This window comes from Bombyx mandarina, chromosome 08, assembly GCF_030267445.1.
Source record: "Bombyx mandarina strain Sakado chromosome 08, ASM3026744v2".
Classification (NCBI taxonomy): domain Eukaryota; kingdom Metazoa; phylum Arthropoda; class Insecta; order Lepidoptera; family Bombycidae; genus Bombyx; species Bombyx mandarina.
The window spans coordinates 9,182,483-9,203,803 of NC_143215.1; the positions used below are offsets into that span (position 1 = coordinate 9,182,483).

Sequence of the window (21,321 nt, forward strand, 5' to 3'; positions counted from 1 at the left end):
TTTGACGATCTCTAAGCGTGCCCTCGGTTCTGATTATATTTTGGGAACGGCCGTGTGATTCAGCAAAAGAGAAGTGAGCTATGGTCTTAACAGTAATTTAGTCATTATTACTACCGCGTTTTTTTAATATTTTGGGCACGTATCGCGACGGCCAGCAGAAGCTATCGAGAAACTTATTGTTCAGGGTAGGGTTAATGGTAAATGATGAAAATCCTTACCAAAATCCCACTTAACGAGCGCATGTGCCAAGCCTCAGTTCGCGCACTACTAACTATAAACAAGGATTGCACATGACCACGACTGCTCTGCCAAGAGTAACCGACTATGATGACTACCGCTAGTTACTATATATATATTTTTTATTGCTTCGATGGGTGGATGTGCTCACAGCCCACCTGGGGTTAAATGTTTACCGGAGCCCATAGACATCCACATTGTAAATGCCGCCACCTGCCTTGAGATATTAGTTTAAGGCCTCAATATAGTTACTACGGCTGCCCCACCCTTCAAACCGAAATGCATTACTGCTTCACGGCATAAATAGGCGGGGTGGTGGTTCCTACCCGCGCGGACTCACAAGAGGTCCTACCACCAGTATACTAGTACCATTACGCATTTTTTTTAAATGTTACAGCGCAATGACTTACAAGGCGTTCGAGTGTACAGCGCAGTGGACACTCCGGGGCTGCATACCCTGGGCACGGTGGTGGTGGACTACCGCGGGTACCGGGTCACGGCCCAGTCCATCATCCCGGGAATACTGGAGAAGGAGCAAGAACAGAGCGTTGTATACGGCAGCATCGACTTTGGAACGACCGTACTCTCGCACCCTAAGTACATGGAACTGGTGAGTGGAATTTATAAGTTTAAAGAACTTGCTATTCTATGTTAGTTGAGTTTTCATACAAAAATTGTTTTAAAATATATTTTAACGAAGGCTTTTGTTGATATCATTGAGATCTCGTAAACATAGCAGCGCGAGTGTCGCCATCTACCTTGAGACATGAGGTTGATGTCTCAATTTTATTTAGATTTGTTTTTGCCAAAATTTGAGCTGAAATAGAGATAAACGTTAAATATGTTTTTGTACTGTCGTATATATACATCACGACCTTATTTTATATGAAGACATCATCTATGGACTAGGATTATCAGGGTATTGTATGGTAGATCTAGGATTCTCGAAACGTGATAGATTTTTTAGAGAAATTTCTGGAAATATAAACGAGATGAGAGCAAATACACCCGGACCACGCAGAGTAGTGATCAGCAATAAAATTAACTAGTTCAAGCAATTACAAGTAGGGTTGTTTTTTTGCACTATGTGATAGAAAACTTCTTTTGTTTTTTTAGTTGAGCAAAGCTGGACAGCAGTTAAAGATAATGCCCCATTCAGTTATCAGTGCGAATGGCGAGGTGGTTGAGTTGTGCTCCAGCGTTGAATGCAAGGGAATTATAGGGAACGACGGACGTCATTACATTTTAGACTTGCTGCGCACTTTTCCACCGGATGTCAACTTTTTACAATGTAAGTATATACACTGCTTTTTTTTTAAATGTGGCATAGTTAATCCAAATTTGATGAACATATTGTCTTATTACTCATGTTGTACTTTTATGTTGTAATACGATCATATTTTTCCAGTGGAAGATGACGAACTCAGAGAAGATATAAAATCCATGGGCTTCCCGATTATCCACAAGCACAAACTATGTTGTTTGAGACAGGAATTAGTCGATAGTTTTGTTGAGTAAGTACCAAGATGTTTTATTACTATTAGCGTAATTTAATTATTGGCGGTAGAGGCTATTGAGCCTGTTTATTTTGTTTGCATCATATGGGTAGTAAAAAGTGTTCAAATATAAATTTCTTTAACTTTTCTTTTTTTAGGGCTCGTTATTTCATGTTCATTCGCTACGCCGCGTTCCACTTGCAACAGCTAAGCGCGAAGCGTCAGCGCGATCAGAATGATGATCAGAAGTCAATCGAACCGAACAAGGAAAGCGAGAAGAAAGATAATACAGACGCAGAGAAGAAGAAGAGAGACAATAAAAGCCAAGAGAAAGAGACCAAAGATAAAAAGAAAAAGGATGAATCTAGTAGTATTAAAAAAGAAGAAAGTAAGAAAGAAATTGAATTAAATGATGTTAAGATTGAGAAAGGGAAAGATGATGAATTATTGTTGAACGATAACTATTCAGAAATAGACACGGATGTTGCCAAGAAAATTGTTGAAAGCATTACGGACTCAATTTGCAGCGGAGAGAAACAGGAGAATGACTGTGAGTAGAACCAGTTTTATTAAAGTTGTAGTATAATGCAAATATAGTACTTGTAATTTTATTTATTTATTTGATTATAATGTTTAGAAGGTTTCATATTTAAATAAAAAAAAAATTTAGAAGTCTACTTTATTTTATGTTACCGGTGAGTAAAACGTCGAATCATGAGCTTTCGTACCTTCAACGCGAAAAAGGGTCGGATCAGTCGTGAATTTTTTAGCCTAATCAAAATAGGCTTTTAATAAGATTTTATTTTACTATACCTTTAGAGTAGTCGCGGGTTATATAAAATTTTAAATTAGCTTCATTCTACCAATGAAACTACAAAATTTGCACACAATTCTTTTTATTGCATGTCGAGTGGAATATAACTGAGCAGAATATATCTGAGCAGAATATATATTTTTTTCTCCTACCGACGCCGAAAGTTTGGTTTTCGTCCCGCTGTACAGGGAAGAAAGTCTAACTTTTCCTGCCTGGGTACTGACGAGTGCGCATGCGCGTTAGTGTCTACGTCTGCTCTCAGGCACCTAAAGTTCTCCGCCATTGTTGTGCTCGGGTAATTTGCAATATTGTGTTTAGTGTAAAAGTGAAATAAACAAAAGGCAATAAAATTGAATAGTGAAGTATTAAACAAAGATGAGTTCATCAGACAGTTCTTATTCAATTAGTAGTAGTTTATTTAAAAATAAAAATAAAACAGTTAAATTGTTTTTTTTGTGAATGGGGAGGCTCCGCTCCTCCTAAGCCCCCACCAGGGCTTCGCCCCTGGACCCCGGATCGGTACTCCACGGGTGCTAAGTTTTTTAAAATGTTGAACTTTCGGCCTGGTAGGAGAAAAAATAGTATGTGCACCGCGGGAAAAAAGTAGGACATCTCATCCCGCGTGTTTGCCATTTTACACGCGGGAGGAAATTTCCAACGTTTCTCTCTTGGTGCACAATGTACTATTGTAATTCGTGTATTGAGAAAAGCGTTCGTAAAGCTCGTGGTCCGTCGTTCTGTGCGCACTGTCGTTTCGCTACAACACGTACACACGTAACCAGCGGGCGAGCGTTCCCGCGCAGTGGTGGCGGCGGCAGCGCGCGCTGTGGCCTCGCTCAAGGAGTCGGAGTTCGACGTGCGCTTCAACCCGGACGTGTACTCCGCCGGCATCAAGCACGCCGCCGCGCCCGAGCACCTCGCCAAGCAACGGCACCTCGTCAAGGAAGCGGCCGCCTTCCTGCTCACCACGCAGATACCGGCCTTCGTAAGTCCATCTTCTTCTTCTATAGGTTTTTGGCTCCGGCACGGTTTGTACATTAGCCAGCGTTAAGTAATAAGAATTTTATAATTCGCTAAATTCGTTTTAATTATTTACAGTTTTATGAATAATAAAAAACGAAGGAAACTCTATTAATTGTCATGAAATTAAATTAAATGAGATGAGGTGATATGATGATATAATGGAAGAACAACTACACCAAAACTCCGCAGTATATAATACAGTAGATTGGGGGGAATCGGGACGCTTTCCAATTCCAACACAAATTTTCAGCGGTTTTTCTTAGGGTAATACCAATAAAATTGATATTAAAATGGTTCCGGAGGTATTGGCGGGAACGCAAGGAGTGAAGTTGTGTGATTTGTTTTATTTTGTCTATTTAATGTTTCTTCAAGTTTAAATGTGTAATAACGGTAGTTTATTAACTGTTTAGTATCTGTGAAAGTGCATAAATGTGGTAAAATGAAACAAAACCGCTGGACGTAACTTCTCGGGATCCTCCAAAAACTCCCCTGAAAAAATCTCAGTAAATGACCACCATTTTACTGAGATTATATTTCATCCCATATCATCTCATTTCATTTCATTTAATTTCATCCCAGTTGATTTCAAATTAATCATCTTCATTTCATTTCACTCCATTTTATCATTTTTCATAAAAATAAGAATATAAATTAAAATAAGACACGACCTAAAGGTCTTAGTTACCAGGTCATAAAATCCCTTAAAAAAAGAAAGTACAGTGACGTGTGCGTGTGCGCGCAGGTGCGGGAGTGCGTGGAGCAGAGCGTGGCGCCGATGGACGGCGCGGGGCTGACGGAGGCGCTGCACGCGCGCGGCATCAACGTGCGGTACCTGGGCCGCGTGGCGCTTGCCCTGGCCGCGCACCCCTCGCTCGCCTACCTGCACGCCATCGCGCTCGCCGACCTGCAGCTGCGCGCCGCCAAGCATCTCTACACGGCCTACTTGCAGGTACCTACAACACTGAGACCGGTAGGCAGCGGCTTGGCTCGGTAGGAAGCGGCTTGGCTCTGCGCCTGGCATTGCTGAACGCCATGGGCGACGGTAACCACTCAGATGGGCCGTATGCTCGTCTGCCTACATGGGCAATAAAAAAAAGGCCGCTCATTTCAAAAATGTGGTGAACCCCCAGAGTGTATTGTAGAAACGATAACTACACGTATTGTAAAATACAAAATCGCTTGCGCTCGGTCGCAGCGACCAGTCGAGCCACGATCTAACGACGAACGCATGCGCAATTTCAACTCGGCCGCCAAGTCTCAATATCACGCGATCTCATTTTTAAGTTTTATTTTTGTGCAAGTTAAAATTTCTGTTTTTATTTGTCTGAACGTTGAAATAAATAATTGTGAAGTGAAAAGACTTTAATTCGAACTACATATTGTAAAAAAAACTACGATTTAATCTCGCATATGCAACTTTTTTTTTCCAACCTAAGCTGATGGTCTCGAGAGACCATATCAGCGTCACCGGGTGAGTAGGTGAGCTCAAACCTGACGTTGCTAGCACGAACCCTAGCAAGAGCCGTGCTTCGCAGAATCTACCACCGGTTCGGAAACGTTACCCACTGAGAAGATCCGACGAGAAACTTAGTGGGCCGTGTCTGTGGATTAATTTACTCACCGAGCCTTTCGTCGCAAGCGACGGGTTCGACGAGAACGATGACCTGTCATATACAACGTTTATTTTATAACAGAAACAAAATGCGAAAAATTATTTTGGCTGAACAAATATTAGAATTCGAATGCTGTTGTTGAAATGCGCTTAGTTTTTTAAATATTGTTTCTGTCCATCTGAAAGTGTCCTCTTCATGGGCCAATATATTGAGAAGTTTTTAAAAGTATGTTTCTAATTGTAAGTACGTTCATTGACTTGAGAAAACTGGGAATTTAAAGTGAACATTTTTTTCGAACAGGGTTGCGAGCCGATGTGCATCGGTTCAGCTGTAGCGCATTTCTTGAACTGTTTGTTGGGGGCGTGTCCGACGCCCGGCATCAGTCCGGCGGAGGGCGTGGCGGGGGGCCGGGGCGCGGGGCGCGGGGGTCGCGGGCGCCGCTCCCGCAAGCACGCGCACTCGCAGCCCGCCGCCTCGCCGCTCCCCGACTGGCAGAACCTCACGCCAAAATCGCTCTTCGCTCAGATTAAACAAGAGTTGAAGGTATTCTTTGTCTATGCTTTTTTTTTATTGCGTATTAGTTTTCTGTGTTTCATAAAGTATAGTCGATACGTTAGGCATGGATTGCATATTCCTTTATGTTTCATGTTCCAAAATGAAAAACGCACACCTTTTCACGTTGGTTGAAAATTTTACTTATAGGAGGCACCACAAATCGCTTATTATCAACTTCTATGTAGTTTTTAAGCTTAAATGACATGGATTTGATATATATTTTTAGTAATTCAGTATTCATTATGAAGTCTTGTAAAATGATATTATTATAATAAATTGAATTAAAATTAAAAACAACTGCCACCTATATTCGAAATTTTATCGGTGCTATAATAAATTATGCTAGGTCGATTATGTTTTGATTCATTTTCTTAAAATCTTAATTGACTAATTTTATGTTTTTGATTTACTATCAAATTTAGTTGAAAATCATATTTTGAGGAACTATAACTGTGGCCTTTGTCAGATCTCATGTTATCTTTTTTTAAATTATGCAAATTTCAGGCGTACTGGGGATATGATCTTAATGCCGAGAACATGGAATCTATAATCGAAAAACACAGTATCCAGAAAATATCACTTCTCAGGTAATTAAGATTCCTTCGTGATAAGTATAAACAAAATAATAATCTATCGACCTTTATTCATTCTCATTACGGATTTGTTTCAGGTCCTTCGCACTAAAAGTAGGCTTGCAAGTTATGTTAAGAGAATACGACTTTGACAATAAAAACAAGGCACCGTTTGCAAGTGCGGACATTATGAACATTTTCCCCGTCGTTAAACATATCAATCCACGCGTAAGTACAAAGTGTAGTTAAGATTTTGATATAAATTTTTTATTGCTTAGATGGGTGGACAAGCTCACGGCCTACCTGGTATTAAGTGCTTCCGGTGATCAAAGTAAATACCGCCGCCTATCTTGAGATAAGATTCCTAAGGCCTCAGTTTTAACAGTACAACAGCTGTCCATCCCTTCAAATCGAAAGGCATTACTGCTCCACGGCAGAAATAGGCAGGGCGGTGGTACCTACCCGTGCGGACTCACAAGGTTTCCTACCATCAGTGAATTCAGAATGGAATAAAAACGAGGCAATGTTTTTTCCTTTTTTTTATTGCTTGTATGGTTGGACGAGCTCACAGTCCACCTGGTATTAAGTGGTTACTGGAGCCCATAGACATTCACAACGTAAATGCGCCACCCACCTTGAGATATATGTTCTAAGGTCTCAAGTATAGTTACAACGGCTGCCCCAAACTTCAAACCGAAACGCATTACTGCTTCACGGTAGAAATAGGCAGGGCGGTGGTACCTACCCGTGCGGACTCATAAGACGTCCACCATCAGGGAAATTAATAAAATTAGGATATATTCTTTCATTTCAGGCTTCGGACGCGTACAATTTCTACACAACGGGTCAGAACAAAATCCAAGCCGGCGCCGTGTCCGAAGGTCACGAACTGATCGCCGAAGCTCTGAACTTGCTGAACAACGTGTACGGCGCCATGCACGGCGAGATCGCGCAGTGCCTCCGCATGGTGGCGCGCCTGTGCTACGTCACCGGCGAGCACCGGGACGCCATGGCCTACCAGCAGAAGGCGGTGCTTATGTCCGAGAGGGTCAACGGCATTGATCACCCTTACACTATTACAGAATATGTACGTATTCCTTGTATTTCGAACATCCGCAAAATTGTGTGCATTCGCATTAACCTCAAACTATGAACGCCACTTACTAAGCACGATTTTCTAGTCAATATGAAAGTGTATGTAGCATTATATTTTTAAAATCTGTTAATATTGGCAAACGCCTTCAAATATGACATTGAATATTTCCACTCTTTAAACCGCAAATATATTATTGTTTTATTATTTAAGGCAGGACAATGGCAATGATCAGCAACATGCTCTCCATTATCATCAATTTGTTGAATAGATTTTAGAATATAGAATAGAATGTAGATAAAATATACAATAGAATGTATAATATATTTTTTTTTAATTCTCAACCATTTATCTATACATGATTAAATTTGAATATTTTCATTCAATTTCGTTGTCCATGAGCGATTGTTGCTGCTACGTTAGGCAACTCGTTTGCTGATAATGACAATAATTTAAAAAGGCCAATACTTGAGCAGTTTTCGGTTATGTCCATGTACGAGTTGCATCACACAATAAACTGTTTATTAAAACTGATTCCGAATTCCAACTGATTAAATTGTTCAGAAAAAAACTCTAATTATTTATGTTTTGCTCTAGTCACATTTGGCGTTGTACTGCTTCGCCAACGGTCAAGTGAGCACCGCATTGAAGCTACTGTATCGAGCCCGCTACTTGGCATTGATCGTTTGCGGCGAAAACCACCCAGAGATGGCGCTGCTCGACGTAAGTCTACCTTTTTTTTAATTTATATAATAAAATATAAAAAAAGCTATTTTGATCAAAATTGTGAACAGAGCGGTTGTTCTGACGTTCGTAGCTATTATATTTAATTTTTTACTCAAATTGTACAAAATAATCTATTATTGTAGAATATAATTTTATTGTGAACAATTTATTAGTTCCAATCAGCTCACATAATGAACATTAGTTATTAACTCTTATTCATTACTACCAGGTACCTCAATAAGTCTCATGTTAGCAATAAAAAAACAAGTTTGTTTGTTCTAAAAGAAAACAAATTATAATTGTTTTGTAAAATAGTGAAATGCTTAGGTTCTTTTAAAACAGCCTTTCCCAAAGTGGGCGATAACGCCCCCTTGTGCGCTGCACGCCTAAAGCGGGGCGGTCAGAGACCCCGAAAAAAAATGGGGGCGTTGTGTAGAGATTTGGGAGGCGATTTGTAATTTAATCTAGGAAGACTCTTAGACACCGACTGAGCTCTCATTATAGTGGTTTTTAATAGGTGAAAAAATGGGGGCGTTAGAAAATAATTTATTCTCAAAGCGGGCAGGCAGTATGAATGAATGAATGAATGAAAATTCTTTATTGCACAAAATAGTGTACAAAGGCGAACTTAACGCCATGCAGACATTCTCTTCCAGTTAACCCTCGTTGATGAAGTGAAAGATTCAAGAATTGCGTAGCTGTGATGAAGTTAATACATGGCGATAATTTAAAGAATTACAGTAGACATGAGTAAAATGAACACTAGGTTATAAATTACATTGCCAAAACAAATACATAGATACATACAAAGATACCTATATATTATTATATCAAATAAAGTAGTAGTAGTACAGTAGACAAATTTGTTGTTTGTTATTCTTTTGTTAATGCACCTACCATGCATTATCTTTGCACCACCCTATGGTCGACTGGAAGAGAATGCCCATGGCATTAAGTCCGCCTGTGTACAACTTTTGTTTTGTGCATAAAGTATAATAAATAAATAAATAAAATAAGTTTGGGAACCTCTGGCTTAAAATGATTGGACACTGAATAGTTTTGATAGCTGCAGTTTGATTGTGTTGTCCTGTCGCAACAGAGCAACATCGCCCTGATCCTGCACGCGGTCGGCGAGTACGAGCTGTCGCTGCGGTTCGCGGAGCGCGGGCTGGCGGTGACGAGCGGCACGCACGGGCCGCGCTCGTTGAAGGCGGCGGTGGCGCGCCATCTGCTCGCGCGCACGCTCTCCTGCCTCGGCGACTTCCGGGCGGCGCTCGCGCACGAGAAGGAGACCTACTCCATCTATAAGCATCTGGTGACTGACCAACTTTTGTTTGACTCACTTATATCCTGTGTGTGCTGAGCATCAATAATATTTTGCTTTAAGCTTCCTGATTATACTATTATTTTTAGTAGTGCGCCAATCATACGTATTTATTTACTCATCGTTGTATATAATGTTAAATACAGATACATATATAATTATAATAAAAACGATTAAAACAATATTGAGTACAATGGACCATCATAGTGCAATGTCCACCTGTATACACATATTTAACTGTATCAATACCATATCATGTTCATCTTCAAAATATAGATAGATAAATTAGAAAAGTTCTTAGCGATTTGCTTCGGCTTTTGCTTTTGGCATTTCTGATACCGTTATGTCCATGAGTATCTATAGATTGGTTTTCTATCGATTCTTGTACATTTCAAAGCGGGTGTAGGAATGACTTCGGAGGCACGTCCGCCTAGAGTAGCGTCGCTGAGCTAACATCATACCGTGTTATGCAGTTGGGCGAGAAGCACGAGAAGACGCGCGAGTCGTCGGAGTGTCTCCGTCACCTGACGCAGCAGGCGGTGGTGCTGCAGAAGCGGCTGGCGGAGGCGTACGCGCGCGCCCCGCACCACGCGCACCACGCGCCGCTGCACATCCAGCCGCCCGGCATGGCCTCCGTCATCGACATGCTCAACCTCATCAACGGTATACTCTTCGTGCAAATCAGGTACATCATAACGTGAATAATTATCTATATATATAAAAATGAATTGCTGTTCGTTAGTCTCGCTAAAACTCGAGAACGGTTGGACCGATTAGGCTGATTTTGGTCTTGAATTATTTATGGAACTCCAGAGAAGGTTTAAAAGGTAGATAATATGAAAATGCTCGGAATTAAATAAAAATAACAATTTCATTTTTCCTTTTATATGTCCCGTCGGACGAATTCCTTTTGTTTGTTTTAAGTTTATTTTATAAAAGTTTAGGTATTTTATTTATCGATTGAGGCACTACGAAGTCTGCCGGGTCAACTAGTCTCGAATAAATATTATCATCCATTGCAGCCCGCAAGACATCGAGCAGTTCAAAGCTGAGATAGAGAAAAGACAACTGAAGGATTTGCCGGTTCCTGGAACTCTGACCGATCTCGGCGGAGAAGTCGACGACGAGAAATCTAATTCCGGCGCGCCGTCCGCGAGCGGCGACACGAAGGAGGCGCCGGCCAGTTGAAGGGGCCGCCGTCCCGTCGGTCGCGAGACGCTCGTCTCCGGTCCCCGACTCCCCCCCACACTCGTCGAATGTTGCTATGTACGTTATCATTTTAACCGATTGACAGATATTATTGTTCCTTATATTTGAATGTATGCGGTAGCGAATAGTGTGCTGATGTTTGATGTAGATTTTTATTTAGTAGAAAAAAATATATATTGTGGATATCGTTTGAACAAATAATTAAGAATTATTTTTGAATGAATTGTCGCCACGTGCAATAGTTGGACGTTCGAAATTGGCAGGCGTAGTTTTATTAATAATTGGTTTTATGCTTTCGGGATTTATAATTTCAATGGTCACCAAATGTAGTGCAATTTTAAGTAGTGATATAGCCATAAGTTTTGGTTGTGAACCTGCGGCCTGTGCATAATGGCCACTGGTGCTACTGCCGATTTAACCCTAAATGATTTTATTATGAATTGTTATTGTCGAGTATTATTTTCTTTTCTATTATAAACGTATATTGTTGAAACATCCATAATAGTAGAAATTTGGTTATATTGTCATTGAAATGTAACATTATCTTTGTCCCTTGATTTTCTTAAATTACAATTATTGATGAAGAGTATGTACGCGTTTCTGAATGATAAATAAAACTGCCTCTATTGTTACAGATTATATTCTGGTTTAGTTATTAGTGCCATATTATAAGCATGTAGTGATTTTAGTCGTAAATTTTTGTTAGTCTGTGATATAGAAGATTTTATCATCGAAATGCTTCATGCTATAATCATATCAAACTCCAAATGCTAATTACTGAACTAATCAAACGCTTCCTTACATCTAATATATTCGTGATGTCAAATCAACAAATCTTGTCTGGGGAAATCTTCTAAATTTAGATAAGTGTTGAGATATGGACTTATTGTTGTGTATTTCATTAATGAAATACAAACTTTACCTTACAACCTTACGATCGTTACTTGCGTCACTGCGGATTGTATTCTGTTATTTATTTCTAACTTTTATAAAAAATAACTCCTGTTTAAGTTTCTTTTCTCTTTCAATTTCATCATCATTCATTATAAAAATGATTATTCTACTTAATGTATGGGTATATACATATATAGCAGGTCGCTGAGAGCGCGCGTGTATCGCGCTGTATTTATCTAAATATAAGAATGTTGTTCGATGATCACGTGCCTAATCTAACGAGTTGTTGTTGTTACATTTCTTTAACAATATGATACCATGTAAATATGGCGCTGTTCGTAGTTTAAATAAAGAATAAATCGTTTTTAATACTTGTTTTATTTACTAGTTATCCTTAGTGCTTCGAATGTACATCGGATTTGTGAATAGCGAAAGCTAATCTAAGAATTACAATGAAAAAGCACATAGAAGATCAACTTCTATAATCTCAAGCATACCCAGGACGGTATTATAATAATTATTGTTACTTTAAACATAGCAACTTCATATTGTTTGCAAAATCTATATTGGCGGGAAGGGACAAGATTGGTACAATTGGAAAGTTATGCGATTTATTTTCTTCCACGTGGCCTTGGTCTAGGTCGCGCTCGGGGTCTGGGTCTAGGACGTCGTCGTCTCACTCTCGGAGACCGGCCTCGTTCTAACTGCGCGGCGACCAGTTCGGCCAGAGCTCCACGTTCCGTCAGCATCGATAGGAAAGTGCAGATGAACTCGTCGTAGTTGTGCGTACGTCGACAATCGTCTACCTGTAAGTTTAATGAGTATTAAGAGTATTAAGCGGTAGGCAGCGGCTTGACTCTGCCCCTGGCATTGCTGAGGTCCATGGGCAACGGTAACCACTTACCATCAGGTGGGCCGTATGCTCGTCTGCCTACAAGGGCAATAAAAAGAAAATAATGACGATTAATAACAATTGAGGATGCTGACGCAAGTTTAGTTGAAATACGTCTCTAGTTGTATCATGCTCACGGAGATACATTATTTTAATTGCTTTGATAGGTGAATGTCTTGTCTTAAATATTTATAAGGGTTCATTGACATCATAATATGATTACTGCCAGGAACCATGAGGTGGAAGTCTCAATTTGATTGAATAAAGATGGTCCCATCTTTCAAACTGGTATATGTGACTGCTTTGCCATGGAAATAGGATGGTGGTACCTACCCTTACAATAAAATACCAATAAATACCATGAATATTTTATTGCCATTATAGGCAGGCGACCATACGACCCATCTGATGCTAAGTAGTTACTGTCACTCATGGATATCAAAAATGATAAATTGACTTCGCTCTGAATTGAATATCAGAATGTATAAACAAGTTGATATGGTGAAATGAATAAAATGCCATTATGGTTTTTTCAGTGCAAGTACACTATGCAGCATACGCTGTATGTAACTGTCACCTATGCGTTATTTCATCATATGTTTGAAAAAAGGTATTGCACCACGACATGTTAAATTACGTTTAAGGATTTCTTTAATAGCAGCGTTACTTTTTGGATTCTCAAACGTTTGGTAATCAACGTAAAAATAACGGTTGGAAAAAGAAAATATATTAGTTACCTAGGACATCATTTAAATTAACACTAACTTTATACATATCTCTTTTATCGTTCTCATCGTTTAGAGCCTGCTGACACGATTGCACTTCACCGACAATGCAGCTCATTAGCGCATTAAGTTCCGAATGAGAAAGGAGCAATTTCCTCAACTTATAGGGCTGTTCCGGAGCTATTTCGGAGCACAATAGAACTGGTGATTCATTACTTCTTACTAGGGCGGTTGTTGATGTTGGATAGATCTGGAATAGAAAAGGTTAACAACACTTTTACAATTTAAACTTGTATCTATTTTGATCGAAGTTTATTTACAGTCACAAGTATTTTATGCTCCTACTACAACTTTACAACTACAACCAATTGGCTGCACCTACAAAACAAAGTAGAAGATCTAGCAGATGACGCTGAAAAGGAGAGGGGGCGTATTAATTTTTCAAAAACGAAAGATATACGCCTAAACACTACCGATGTTGATCAAAGTAGTAGGCGGGAAGCTTCTGTTAACTGGGCAGCATTGTGGACCATAGTAGAGGCACAGAGGCATACATTGCGGCTCGTATAAATAAAGCCAGAGCCGCTTTTAGTCAACTTAGACCAGTGTGGAGTTCCTCAACTTTAACGAGACGAACATAGGTGAGGATCTTGAACTCAAATGTGAAATCTGTGTTGCTGTACGAGAGCGAAACTTGGTTTGTTCGCAAGGGTTCGTAACTCCAAATGTTTGTGAGTAAATGCCTACATCAAATTTTGAAAATCTTTTAGCCTGATACAATCATTTACAACGGGTTCGGGATCACCAAGCAAACACCAAAAAAGAGGGAGATCCTTACGCGGAAGTGGCATTGGATTGGTCACAGATTAAGAAAGCCCGATACCCACCAATCCAAGAGAGCACTGACCAGGAAAATGTCTGACAAAAGGAAGAGACGTCGTCCCGGAACAACTTGGCGTCGCTCAGTAGAGCAGAAACTGGGAGTCCTGGGCATGACATGGGAGGAGGTAGAACTGACTGTCCAGGACCGATGGAAGAATTTAATTCGAGCCCTACACCCCAGCAAAGGGTAATAGAAAAGAAAGAAAAAGACTATAACTTTCACCGTTTTTTTGGTTTCCGGAGTTAAACTGTAAAAGTATGAAAGTAAAATTCTATTGAAAGATTTACATTATGATTTTAATGCGATTGGTTTGATATGAACAGATTCAATTAAAAATGCTTGTCCATAGATATTTAAATTAATGGCTGAATTATGATAAATTGTTACGTACATCACCAATGATTTGACTATCTTTATTTGCTGTAACGAATTTCACAACAGCTCCTTGTTCCACAGGATCCACTGAAATTTATAAGTGTCTATAAATACGTTTTTAAGAGATTTATCAGTTTACATTGAATATTAATAATTTTCCCAATTTGTAATTTCTGATTGTATCTTTCCCTTCATAAATAAGATGTAAATCTTTTGTTTAACATTTAACTCATTTATCATACTGACTAACTTATTTCTTAAAGTTGACATTCTAATTCACACATCGTCTACAGTGACCTAGCACAAGAGTGAAGACTGGTAGATTAATTTTTAAAACATAACTGAAATTGGTCTCATCTTCAGCTAAGGTTACTTTAAAACATATCTACAATATTAATAGAACAATACCTAATAAAATACTGCTATCCTGATGAGGTCTGTCCATAGCACCAATCTCAATTGTAATTGGTAGTGTGTAATCTATGTCATATGTGCGTAGTTGTGATGATTGCAATGCTGTTAATATTGTCTCTTCACTGATGTGGACCATGCTATCATTAAGAGATGTATCAATATCATTGCTAGTTATGAGCTCACTCTGACCTGAAAAATATTTTCATAAAATTTTAAACAAATTGTTTATCATACTGTTATGCGCTGGGGGTTGGAGATAAATAAATGTTCCACCAACGTACTATACATATTTACCATTTACAACACACATAGAACACTTTAAAACTCTGAATTCGCTTCTTTCGCTTCAGGTGATCCGTTCGCTGTTTTACTTCGAGTAGATCCGATTACTAACTGCCTGCGTGCTATCTCTGCAACGCTTTTATAGTCGATACCACATTCCTAGCATTATCGAGAATATTTCACACATTTCGAGTATTGTGTTTCCGCTATCTGACAATAGATGGCGTTGTACTTCTCGAGAGTTCTAGGTGCTACTAGATCTTTCGATATTCGTTCGACTATTCGGCGATAGATGGCGTTACTCTTACCGGCATAACAATACATATACTAAAAATGTTACAGATAGTAGATTGAAGTCGTCGTGGCCTAAGGGATCAGACGTCCGGTGCATTCTTGTTGAGCGATGCACCGGTGTTCGAATCTCAAGCGGGTACCAATTTTTCTAATGAAATACGTACTCGACAAATGTCCACGATTGACTTCCACGGTGAAGGAATAACATTGTGTAATAAAAATGAAACCCGCAAAATTATAATTTGCGTAATTACTGGTGGTAGGACCTCTTGTGAGTCCGTGCGGGTAGGTACCACCGCCCTGGCTATTTCTACCGTGAAGCAGAGATGCGTTTGAGGGGTGGGGCAGCCGTTGTAACTATACTTGAGACCTTAGAACTTATATCTCAAGGTGGGTGGTGCATTTACGTCGTAGAGGTCTATGGGCTCCAGTAACCACTCAACACCAGGTGGGCTGTGAGCTCGTCCACTCATCTAGCAATAAAAAAAAAAAACATAAAAAAGAGAAAATGAAATGAAAAAAAAATGTTTTTTTTTATGTTATACATACAAGCTCAAATATTGTTATGTGGTTGAATGAGGTTGCAGTGTGGATTCTCTTCAAATCAAAAAAGCAGAAAATTCAGATGTAGACTGACATGCAGGCATGACACAGTTTCAACACTGGAATGTAGATATTTGGACTTTGGACTAGTTATAAAACAAATATATGAAGACAATGAAGTTGATTTACACCAGCAGTTACTTTAAGGTTTCTTAGTAATTAATTAATAATGGTTATTAATTACCGTTGTATTCTCTGCCTTTCCCCAACAAATGCCGTAGATGTTTCCCTATTTTTGAAATAGCTTCTTTGACTCTCTTCTGATTTATTTCAAGTGCCCCAAGCTTTTGTGTTAATGCTAACCTTCTGTCTGGTACAACTGCCATTAGGTTGAATCTGAAATGTAAATTTTACAAATGTCTTCATTTTATTTCTCATTTACTATTTTTTTTAATGCACATTAAAACTTACCTAATATCGTGAACTTGTTCTCCTGCATCTCTACCAAGTCTTTCTGCCATTACCCTTCTAAATTTATCTGTCCAATCCTCATCAGCTGCCCACGGACCATGATCCATAGGATACGGTTTAAGACCATCTAGTTCAAACAAATGTCCATTAATTGGTACCAAGCTAACAAAATGGTATGCTTCACCTGAAATAAAATAAAACTTTATAGTAGTTGTAGCATCTGACTGACTTGTGATAGAGAGCATTGTAAGTCTTCATAGATGAGTTGTTATTAATATTATAAAAACTGCACAAACATTTAACACAAGGGACAGGAACTTGACAACCTATATTTGAGTAACTGAGTCCAGAAATTAACAGCAGTTTTAATGTTAATTTGAATGTCAAAATGCAAAAGCACACAAATACTGTATCAATATCAATCAATATTCAATAATTACTGAAACAAGATGGATCCTTTGGTACTACCTGTAAATCTGCCAGTAGAAACTCCAGCATTTTTGTCTGTCTTTTTGCGTGCTTGTGGTATGGCATGTGAGTTGTGGGCACAAGCCAACTCAGGTGTATTTCCTATTGCCCATCCTTTGTTTTCAGGATTCATACCCACTGTATGATGCTGTAGGTGATATAAGAGACATTTTAATATAACTATTAAAACTAGGGTTAAGTTATTTTATACCAAAGAAAGTAGTTTTAAGCAATATTTCAAATCTGTATTAATTGGTTTATTCTGATACATCTGAATTGAATTTATTTGGTTTTCCAGTCATAGGCATAATTAAAACTTCTCTTGTTACGACTGGTGTCCATAACCACTAAAACTGTATTTCTTGAGAAAGCGAATGATAAAATTAATATTATTATAATATAGACGAGATTGAATTACAAACCTAGTTTTAATTAAATCCTTTTTGCATCTATTATTTATGAACATTTTTGTAAAATACATTAGCTACAATTCTTGCTCAGATTTAAATAGGTTGTAGGAATACTTCAATAGGTTTCTTATTAATAAATACATTTCAGTACTCACTTTTAACCTACTTAATGTTTCTCCTAAATGAAGATTTGGACAGTTGAGTAAAATGGAAAGTAAAGCATGAGTGGCGCAACTGTTGGGTACCATTTGCTGTGCAAAAAATATATTATTGATGGTCTCCTCATCCCGTACAAAGCTTTCAATTTGTTCAACGAATTTACGCCTTGATCTGCGCTCTTCTATCCATCTAAATAAAAAGATAAATCCGTACACCGGGCTCTCTAAAGGCTTATGGAGGTCATAAATTTCCTCAACTTGCACACCTTTAACACCGAAATCTTCTAATAGTAAAGTAAAAAGACCAGGATCACTTTCCAATTCTAGCCAGCCTTCGGTAAGACTGTTTAGTTCTACCGGCATATTTTTCATTCAACAATGGTTATTGTTTACGTTTATTGCCGTCGAGTCTTTTGTTTTATTTAGTTTTATAGTTTTATTGTTCCCAAATCTCTGCCCTTTTCCCACCCTAACAATTTTATTGCCTACATTAATAATAATTGTATATTTTTGCCATTCGTGGTTTGGACAGGCACTGGGAACACAGACCATACAGTCAAGTCTTTGTTAAAATAGACCGAAGCCATGTTTGTTCTTTGAAAAGTGAAATGGAATGAATAGAAGGAAATAGAATTAAACGAGGTGACATATTAAGACAACGCCTCTTAGTTAAAAGGTGCCAATTTACCGAGAGTTCAAAGAACTTTTTGGAAGAACCCTCGAAGCCACGTTCAGCGATCTTGTTTCATTTTCTCACACAAGCACTTTCACAGATGCTAAGCGGTTAGTCAGACACTTGAAGAAATACAGTAAAAACTCTTTATTCGCGGGTAAAAACGGTAAAAACTCTACATTACTCTATTTTATATATGTTCTGTAAATATATTTTTTATTGCCCTTGCAGGCATACGAGCACACGGCCCACCTGATGGTGAGTGGTTACTCATTCCATAGCCGCATATGCAGCGAATATAGAAATCGTGAATATGGAATGGTAATTTACATATATTATGGAATTATATATGTCGAAGGCGGCTTGTATTTTAAAGCGGAACTAATACAGCGGCGATATAATACAGTGTGATTCTTCATAATGTGCACAGATTGAAATGAGGGGATCTATGCTAAATTTTATCGAGGGAAAAATATTTAAAAAATGCTAAATATTTTCTTTAACTTTTTTATGGAATTTTTTGTTCACTACTGTGATTCCAGTGTAAACAAAACTGTGTAACTTTTGAACTAAATGATCTATCGCGGTTAAACAAATTCCATAATTATTGGAAGTATTTAGGCGTCCTCATAAAATGAAAAAGTGGGAGAAAACCTCCCCTCAATTGAAAATAAACATGTTTTTTTAGCATAAGGGCTCGGGTTATCATGGAGCAATCATGGTAAAGATGGATTCATGAGTCAGGGCTGTTTCACTGTACATTTTGCTATCATTATTCGGAGTTCGGCATAGTAGACACCATGCTGATACCACTAAACAGTTACCATTACCTTTTTATTGGTAAGCTTTGCTTTAAGACACTGTGGCGGAGTTTGACCTGGGGTCAGCCATTGCATTTTTCGCTTACGGTTATCGTAAAGAATCCACTTTTCATCATATGTCAAATCATGAGGCACCCATTTTTCATATTTATTTTATTGATTTGACGCAAATGAGTCAATATTGTTGGTAGGTAACGTGAAACCCTGCCGCTAATTCCTGCGTAGCTTGGCTCGGATCGGTTTCCACCATCTCTTTCAATTCATTGTTATTCCACATGTGTGAGCGTTCTTTCATGTGGTTCGTTCTTCAAATCAAAATTTCCTTCACGAAACCGTTATGGAAATTTTGATCACGAAATGTTTAAACCAAAATCGAACGGTGCGTTCATTAGCAGTCCCCTCTCCAAACGCAACATTGATATTGCGAGTTGTTTCTGCACCGTTACATCCGCTTCGAAACTCGTGTTCAAAAATCACTCGAATTTTCGAAGTATCCATCTTTCTTGTCTAAGCTGAATAAAAAAAATAACTGAAAGTCGATAATCGAATGATGCACCTTTTAAAAAAAAAGAACCTTATAGGAAAAAAGTTTCACTCAAAAATCTCAAACCATGAAGGTTCTATGTCAATTCGAAGTACCTATTACAATAAAAAGGCAATTTCATACTTTAACCTCTATTATTTGATGTGTAGTTCTCGTCTTATAAGAGAAATCTTATAACTGTCATCAATACATAGATGAAAAATAACCTTTTTTTTTTTCTATTAAAATCATTCTAACTTCCTTAGAACCTGTGTCAAATTATGGACTGAAATATTTCGCATTCAAAATGGAATACTAAAATGTATTTCAGTGATCGATTTTTGTGTTATAGTATTTTCTGAATCGACCTTAGGTTTGGATAGAAAACCTCACTTTCGTCAAGACGGTACTTAATTAATTGAACCACCATAACTACGAAAATTTGTAAAAGAAAGAGACTTGACTGTTAGCATTGCTGATCTCTATGTGCAACCGTTATCGGTCAGGTAGGCCAGAATGTGTAATAGCGGTGGTTTATTAACTGTATAATATCTGTGAAAGTGCAGAAATGTGGGAAAAATAATTTGTTTCTTCTGCTTCCATACTTATTCGCTGGTAGCCTAAGGGGCTATTCCAGTTAAACATTCTCAGTAAATAAACATCCGTTCACTGAGATTTTATTTCATTCCATTTCATCTCGTTTCTTATAATTTCTTGCCAATTGTTAAAGTAAAAAAATTCATCAACTTTATTTCATTTCGCATTATATATTTTTTAATATAACAGAATATAATATGAAGAAATGACTTGGCTGAAAAGCTTCGTTACCAGGCCATAGAATCTAAAACAAAACAAGATAAAAGAGTAATTTGATTTTGTCGGAGACACGTTGTTTTTTTTATTGCTTAGTTAGTGTTAAGTGGTTACTGGAGCCTACAGACATCTACAACTAAGATATAAGTTCTAAGGTCTCAGTATAGTTACAACGGCTGCCCCACCCTTCAAACCGAAACGCATTACTGCTTCACGGCGGAAATAGGCAGGGCCATGATACCTACACGTGCGGACTCACAAGAGGTCCTACCATCAGTAATTACGCAAATTAAAGCACGTCATTACGGATCCTCCCGATCCATTAACGGTGCTTTTAGGCACCACAAGCACCGGTCACCGTCCGTCCGTCGAACCCGTCGCTTGCGACGAAGGGCTCGACGAGCGAATTAACCCCTAGACACAGCCCACTGAGTTTCTCGCCGGATCTTCTCAGTGGGTCGCGTTTCCGATCCGGTGGTAGATTCTGCGAAGCACTGCTCTTGCTAGGGTCAGTGTTAGCAACTCTCCGGTTTGAGCCCCGTGAGCTCACCTACACACGTTAGGGTGAAGCTGAAATAGCCTCTCAAGGCTATCAGCATAGGTAGAAAAAAAAAAAAAAACGCATATTATAATTTTGTGGGTTTCATTTTTATTACACGATGTTATTCCTTCACCGTGGAAGTCAATCGTGAACATTTGTTAAGTATGTATTTCATGACAAAAATTGGTACTCGCCTGCGGGATTTGAACACCGGTGCATCGCTAGATACGAATGCACCGGACGTCTTATCCTTTAGACCACGCCGACTTCAAACTTGTTTCGAGTTAATCGACAAAAAATAATACTAAACTGTTAATTTACTCTGTATTTTTTTTTATTGTTTAGCTGGGTGGACGAGCTCACAGCCCACGTGGTGTTAAGCGGTTACTGGAGCTCATAGACATCTTCGACGTACATGCGCCACCCACCTTGAGATATAAGTTCTACGATCTCAAGTATAGTTACAACGGCTGCCCCGT

At 38.7% G+C, this 21,321-nt stretch overlaps 2 protein-coding genes across 5 annotated transcripts in view; one reads left to right on the top strand and one right to left on the bottom strand.

Moving 5' to 3' along the window:
• Positions 1 to 11,925, top strand: part of clu (clustered mitochondria protein homolog) — a 29,612-nt gene extending 17,687 nt beyond the window's left edge. For 3 of the 4 annotated variants that reach the window (XM_089729197.1, XM_089729194.1, XM_089729196.1), the window contains 14 exons: positions 635 to 847; positions 1,354 to 1,528; positions 1,646 to 1,751; positions 1,892 to 2,283; positions 3,330 to 3,532; positions 4,313 to 4,519; positions 5,484 to 5,726; positions 6,243 to 6,325; positions 6,409 to 6,538; positions 7,125 to 7,397; positions 8,001 to 8,126; positions 9,229 to 9,444; positions 9,927 to 10,138; positions 10,476 to 11,925. In XM_089729197.1, the coding sequence (XP_089585323.1) occupies positions 635 to 847; positions 1,354 to 1,528; positions 1,646 to 1,751; positions 1,892 to 2,283; positions 3,330 to 3,532; positions 4,313 to 4,519; positions 5,484 to 5,726; positions 6,243 to 6,325; positions 6,409 to 6,538; positions 7,125 to 7,397; positions 8,001 to 8,126; positions 9,229 to 9,444; positions 9,927 to 10,138; positions 10,476 to 10,641 (2,745 nt within the window). In that variant the 3' untranslated portion in view covers positions 10,642 to 11,925. The remainder of the gene's footprint in view (positions 1 to 634; positions 848 to 1,353; positions 1,529 to 1,645; positions 1,752 to 1,891; positions 2,284 to 3,329; positions 3,533 to 4,312; positions 4,520 to 5,483; positions 5,727 to 6,242; positions 6,326 to 6,408; positions 6,539 to 7,124; positions 7,398 to 8,000; positions 8,127 to 9,228; positions 9,445 to 9,926; positions 10,139 to 10,475) is intronic. The other variant, XM_089729195.1, reaches the window with a different exon arrangement.
• calypso (ubiquitin carboxyl-terminal hydrolase calypso) lies at positions 11,916 to 17,970 on the bottom strand. Its single transcript, XM_028181318.2, has 8 exons — positions 17,469 to 17,970; positions 16,904 to 17,051; positions 16,436 to 16,619; positions 16,209 to 16,360; positions 14,840 to 15,034; positions 14,448 to 14,518; positions 13,214 to 13,423; positions 11,916 to 12,362 (listed from the first exon to the last, which is right to left on the bottom strand). Exons 1-8 carry the CDS (start codon positions 17,841 to 17,843, stop codon positions 12,168 to 12,170), a joined length of 1,530 nt encoding a protein of 509 aa, XP_028037119.1. The 5' UTR covers positions 17,844 to 17,970; the 3' UTR covers positions 11,916 to 12,167.
• Positions 17,971 to 21,321: the final 3,351 nt, after the last annotated feature.

Excerpts from the sequence above, each read along its gene's own strand:
- calypso (XM_028181318.2), bottom strand. The coding sequence starts at position 17,843 with ATGAAAAATATGCCGGTAGAACTAAACAGTCTTACCGAAGGCTGGCTA. Across the intron at positions 17,052-17,468 it reads AAACATTAAGTAGGTTAAAA|CATCATACAGTGGGTATGAA; the intron begins GTGAGTACTGAA and ends TATCACCTACAG. Across the intron at positions 13,424-14,447 it reads ATAGTCAAATCATTGGTGAT|ATCTATCCAACATCAACAAC; the intron begins GTACGTAACAAT and ends TTTCTATTCCAG.